General features: G+C 38.9%; 1 protein-coding gene across 1 annotated transcript in view; it reads left to right on the top strand.

Moving 5' to 3' along the window:
- Window positions 1-1,304: 1,304 nt before the first annotated feature.
- PLEKHG7 (pleckstrin homology and RhoGEF domain containing G7) overlaps window positions 1,305-6,000 on the top strand; it is a 32,153-nt gene continuing 27,457 nt past the window's right edge. Inside the window, exons 1-2 of the mRNA XM_048061060.2 lie at window positions 1,305-2,429; window positions 3,572-3,594. Of these exons, the coding sequence (XP_047917017.2) occupies window positions 1,725-2,429; window positions 3,572-3,594 (728 nt within the window). The 5' untranslated portion in view covers window positions 1,305-1,724. The remainder of the gene's footprint in view (window positions 2,430-3,571; window positions 3,595-6,000) is intronic.

The raw sequence follows: 6,000 nt of genomic DNA, 5'->3' as shown, positions 1-6,000 counted from the left end.
GTTAATCAAGCACTCGTTGGAAATTTGACTTAATTGCACATGAAAAGGACATGACATTCTGGAAGCTGGTAAACCTTCACCTGGCTAGCTTGGTAAGTTTAATCATATACACTGATTTTTCTGCATGTGTGGGGGATATTTCTGCATTATTTACACTGTATTTTCTTTACAAATATTTTGCTGCTGAGACATTTAAGAACAATTCCTTGAGTTTCTACTTTAAAATTAATTTTTTTTTTACCTTTGGGATTTTTTTTTGTTTTTGTTTTTTTGTTAAGTTTAATATGAAACTTCCATGAAAATATGTCTTTAATCTTTTCTATTTCTACAACAGAGTTCTACATAAGTATCTGGAAACTCCATATCTGTCTATAAAATTGTGCAATCTTCTTTCCTTATTATATCTAGATGTAATTGCACTTCACAAAAAAGAAGTCTTAAAAGATCACATAGCAGTAATGTGTTCACAGCAATGGTATGAGATTGTATCTTTACTAAAAATTGGAATATAGTAATCATTACTCGTTACTGTAACTCATGATATATATTGAATGTGATTTTATGTCCATTTTAATGAGCATTATCATTAATTAACCTCTGTTTATTAAAGGAGAATGAGCAGATGCTAATGTATTTGTGACTATTCACTACACTTGTGAATGAAGCCATTTCCATCATAAATATATGCTTTTGCTTCCTGTAAGCATTTGAATGACTGTCTTCTACTGGCTGAAGAGTTTGTAGATAACAGTATTTTGAACTGGCAAACTTGATGAAAGCATTTTTTTCTTATCATTTGACAAATCAATCTTAGAGGTCTACAAAGTCACTTAAAATTAATATTCAACATTTGATACTCAATAGCTCAAGGAAAAAGCCAACGTATGTGTGAATAAACTCATTCTAATAAATTAATAAATAACAGTGCCCAACCAAGCCAGCAATCATGAACAGCTTTAAGATTCCTCCTAGCAAAAGAAGCAGATGAATTAAAGAAGCTGAAGAGGTTTAATAATCATCAGTTATAATTTGAAATGTCAGTCCAGTTTTAGAGAGACTAGTCATCAAAATACCTTAAAATAGCTTCATGAGTCATAGAACATATTTACTCATCAATCAAAAGATAATTTTCTTTGATAAATTGTTTTCTTCATTAGTTGATTACATATACACAATGTTTACTACAAAATACTTTTCCTGATGAAAAGAAAAGAATAATTGGACTCACCTTACATAAATGATAAATTGTATTTGCTTAATCTTTCAGCAAGTAATTAGTATTTGTATGTAAACCGTTTAGCAACCAGTAGGAGTCCTGAGAGTTAGCAACTTCATTTTTATCCCGTGTACAGCAGTGTTACAGCCTCATTTAGGGGGAGTAGCAACAGGAAATTAGGTGGCTGCAGCACCAGATGAGCACAGTTCCTAAATACACAGCTAGTCTTTACAATTTAATTAGTTCTGCTGACTGATGCTGACACTGCTTGCACACTCACAGTTCACTGAAATACAGTCCTGAAGCTGTTGAAACCTGCATTTAAGCAGGACTCAAATTGCAGGCAATAGTTTCTGTACTTGTCCACATATCTATGTTATTTTGTTTAGACTTGTTCAATTTATATATTCTCTCATTAAAAAAAAAAAATACAGCAAGTTTCTAAAAACCTTTTCTGATCATTTTTCCTTGGTGCACACAGCTATAAATCCTCACGCTACAAATAAAGATGCAACAACAAAGTTCCGATTATTCTCCAGACTTAGTTAAAGGAACCTGCATCAATATGGAACTTCTAAAAAGTGAAAAGGATCTTCGTAAAGAAAATACTGTTTTGTGTAGCAGCAGTCCAGAAGATGTCTTCAGTCCCTGTGAAACACAACCAGTATCAGCTTGTATGGACACCACTATGCCTACAGGTGACTACACTCGAAGACGTGGGTATACTGAGTCTTCACTTCTCCTGAAGCTTCCCACAGAGGAGTGCACTGGGAGCCATCATACACCTTTCCAGTTTGACCGGCATGCTCTGGCCAGAATTTCCACTTCTCCAACTTTAAGGCGTCTACGGATGGCCTCTGCCTCACAAGCATCAACATTTCAGGACTCCTCTAACACAGCTCAGCTAGGGAATCAAAAGGAATACACTAGCTCTCTCCACCACATTTGTAAAAGTCCACCCCGGTGCATTAAATCTTCCCCACTGTCTTTGCCTTCTTGTGTCCATGCAAAATTATTGTCTTCCAAAGCAAAGTCTGAAACAACCGTAGTAGATCCAGAGTCTGCCAGCCCCAGATTAAAGCTGTCAAGCCAAAAAGATCCTCTCAGTGATGGCAGTCCCAATGAGATGCTCCAAAACTCTTGGCAAGTCAACTCTGTCACGCTGCCTAGGAGACTTCCCCGCCCCAGCCATATGCCACAGGAGGCTATCCAGGTAAGAGGAATGGGATGATGCGACCTCCTTTGCAGTCTTGCATATTCAGTGTTGAGCCACTATGGCCTAATTCTTAACCTGAACTGCCACCCAGCCCATATTCCATTACTATAACAGACCAACTTCTACACTCATCAGTAAGGGAGATTTTTCTTTCCAAATCAAAAAGAGAGCACGGTTCCAGCCATTAGTGACCACGTTGGCCTAGTCTACTGCTAGTGGCACGGCCACTCCTTCCTACCTCTGTCCATTCACCCTGATGGGCCAGTATAACTGCTTGTGGGGCTAGGAAAGAACAAAACTAAGCAACTTATCCAGGACAGGCCTGAGTTTCAGAAGGTTATATTCTTTCCAGAGTCCTTCAGCAGGGTTCTCCATAAGCCCGGGCAGCTCTGTATTCTGTTTTACTAAATAGCATTATTTACCCTAGCACAACCGAGAATTAAGTCACTCAATACAGTTGAGCCTAATTTGAGGTTTTCTACTACTGAAGCAAACCTTAAGGTTTAAGAAAGGTCCCATTCCCTTTCTTTGCATCCTCTTACCTAGTTCTGCCATTCATTGCCCCCCTCCATTTGTATGCAGCCAAATGTGCAATCTTTTCTGAAAAAAAAGAAACTCTGGTGTAGTGAGTACCAGAGTCAGTAAACAAAAAGAAGCAAAAGAGGAGCTAGCCCTCCTCCTTTCCTTGTCAGCTTTTTCTGTTCAGCTTTACCCTATAACAGACCCTGAGGAGAAAAGAAGAGGCACTACACAAGCCAGCTTTGCTGCCAGATTCACTGTCAAAGACCTTGCAACAATTGCACAAGAAGTTATATTGAGACACATCTTGACTCCTTCCTCATGCAAAGCACAGACAGGTTTCACTGAACAAGGATGGTGTCAAATAGGTACTTGTCTCTTTAATAACTGGTCAGTGTTGTTCCACAAACCAAAGGTACTTTCTCCCCATCAAATATTGAAAACATTTTGGATATCAAATGAGTTCTGCTCCTTTCTCCACCATAATGGAAATTATTAGCCAGTGTCTCGGTGTATGTGGTATATTTTTCTTAACGAATCAGTACTTCTTTTTTTCACAACATTAGATTACTTGCTTGCTTTCTGACCAAGTAACAAGGATATCTTACTTTTTTTTTCAGAAGAGTGGACTGCCTCTACAAAGGTATGCATATATTTGTTTTACCTCATTCTAAGCTTCACTTCTGTATATTTTAATGAATCAACTTCACTAAGACAATCTGAACAATGAGGCATGTATGTGGAATTCTGTTTTAATTTGTAGATTTACTTTGTGATGTGCCTGTCACCAGCTTGTTATACTAAACTTTTTAATGAGATTTTCTTTTGAAGGTGGCCCTCTCCCTGACATATTTAGCTATATTTCACGCAGTATTTCAGCTGGATTGTCAGAGAGCTCTGCACTAGGAACTAACTGCCAAAAGGTCTGGCTGTTTGGATTAGTAGGGTCAAATTTCTGCCTGAAGAATGTGAAACATCTCATAATCTTGAGTGGCATTCTTCAAAACTTTGTGGGAGGGAAAAAAGAGCAAAGAAGCTAGCACAACAGCTGAATATTGTTCTCAGATGTAAGCAAAGCAGATCTAGGACTGCTGCTGATTGTTAATCCTACAAAACACCTCTTCCACTGATGGTGCAGTGTTCACTTTATTGCATGATTCCCTCTCAGATTTTAGGGGGGGCATGCAGGTGAGTTAGGTACGTTAAAAGCATTGATGAGCAAGGCTTGGAGAAGACAGAAGGAGCCTCACAACGAACAGCAGTACATTGGTTTTGTGACTCTACCTCTCTCCTGTGTTTCACTTCTTAAGGCAGCATATATCATTATTTGAGCTGTATCTCCTCTTCTTCCCCATATTTACACATTTTTGAGGTACGAGCTCTTTTATTACTAGCAGTTTGCCAACAGGTTTATGTATCAAGTATGTTTATGTTTGGGACTGGGGGGTGGAGAAGGCTGGAACAGTCCATGAATCAACATGCAACACAGTTCCCTAGACAACGCTTAACAAATATGTGCATGCACCTGAAATAACACGTTCACTGTAGAAGAGGCTTCCTAGATTTTCTGGATTGTTGCAATTTCCAATCCACTCTTTAACCTTTTGAATTTACAGTAGAAAAGGGGAGAAGGAGATGGGTGGCAGGGAGGGGTGAGAGATTTTTGTGTCTACTTGTTAAAAAAAAGTTTATCTGCAACTATTATGGGAACAGCCTGCTCTGATCCCATGCAGAACTATAAAGCATTAACATGGCTCACTGATAGGGTGAAGATTTGCGTGACTAGTAGCAAATCAGGTGAAAATTTGAAGAATACCACTTTCAAATGGCTAAAAACAGGAAAATATGAAACATTTAGTGCACACACCTTCTCTTGATGCCATTTGCCTGGCAGCTTCAGAGGGAATCCAATGTATACCAGCATGTCAGCTAGGATATTGCCTCCGGGCTTCCATCCAGACATTCAAAGAAAAAAATCAAGAAATCACACAGGGAACATTGCAAGCTTTATTCCTTGTATACCAGCAGGAAAGAAAGAGGGGAAAAAAAAAAAAAAAAAAAATAAAGGTTTAGATGATGGACTACAACTTTTATTTCTTGTTCTGACCAATGTTTGAATGTGCAGAAATGTAAAACAATAATCCCCATTTTCTGCTTTTAACTTTTTTGTCAAGTTGAATTTGATCCGTGGTCTGGGCAAGGACTCTATGCAGCTCCTCCCTTACCCAAACCATTAGTCTAACTTCTTAACAGCTAATCCCTTATTATCATAGCCAGAGAAAACTGCTGAAGTGTCAGATTATTCCCTCTGTCTAGAAGAACTTTGGGACAGCTGGCAACCCTCCTCCAACACTGCCTCATATGTTATCCAGGGTAAAAACATGCTGCTGTCTCTCAGTTTTAATGAACATCTCCCCACCCTCAGGTTGTACTTTCAAAAGCCTTTCTTTAAGCAGCAGCACTCATTTTAAGCAGCCTTCCCTCACGCAGCTCTCAGTAATGGCAGTACATTTCTGTTAACATGGCAACATGCTGAACTGATGTTGATTAAAAACAATCAACCAAAACAAACAAAGAGAAGAACCAGAGGTGCAGCAGAGGGAGAGGTGTATGTGGTGGAGACAGGGTAAGAAACTAAAGTGGAAGGAAATGTTGATTTTAAAAGTCTTAAATTTACTCTGAGCTCATTTTCTCTTTACCCTGTTCAGTATATCAGGGACTGGGTGCAAAACTGGATCGATTTCCTACAGACATACTGCTAGAGAAGAGTCTTTTCAGTACCTGCTAAGGCAGCTCATTTTCTGTGAGTTGAGACAGCTGGGCTCAGCCATCTTGAAGTACTCCTCTTCCTCTTTCAGTGTCTCATATACCCATAAGGTGTCTTGCAAACTCTTTAAAGCAGGGAGTCCAAATACCCCTCCTGAGCCATTTGGGTAATAGTGTCATCAACTGACAACTGCTTCAATACCGTGGCCACCCAAAAATGCTTCTATGTGGTATTCATTTAAATCACAGGCATGTGATTTAAGTATGGGCATTTATATAGATG

Source organism: Anser cygnoides, chromosome 1 (genome assembly GCF_040182565.1).
Source record: "Anser cygnoides isolate HZ-2024a breed goose chromosome 1, Taihu_goose_T2T_genome, whole genome shotgun sequence".
NCBI lineage: Eukaryota > Metazoa > Chordata > Aves > Anseriformes > Anatidae > Anser > Anser cygnoides.
Note: the sequence above shows the minus strand (reverse complement) of the source record. Positions and strands in the feature narration are given on the sequence as shown.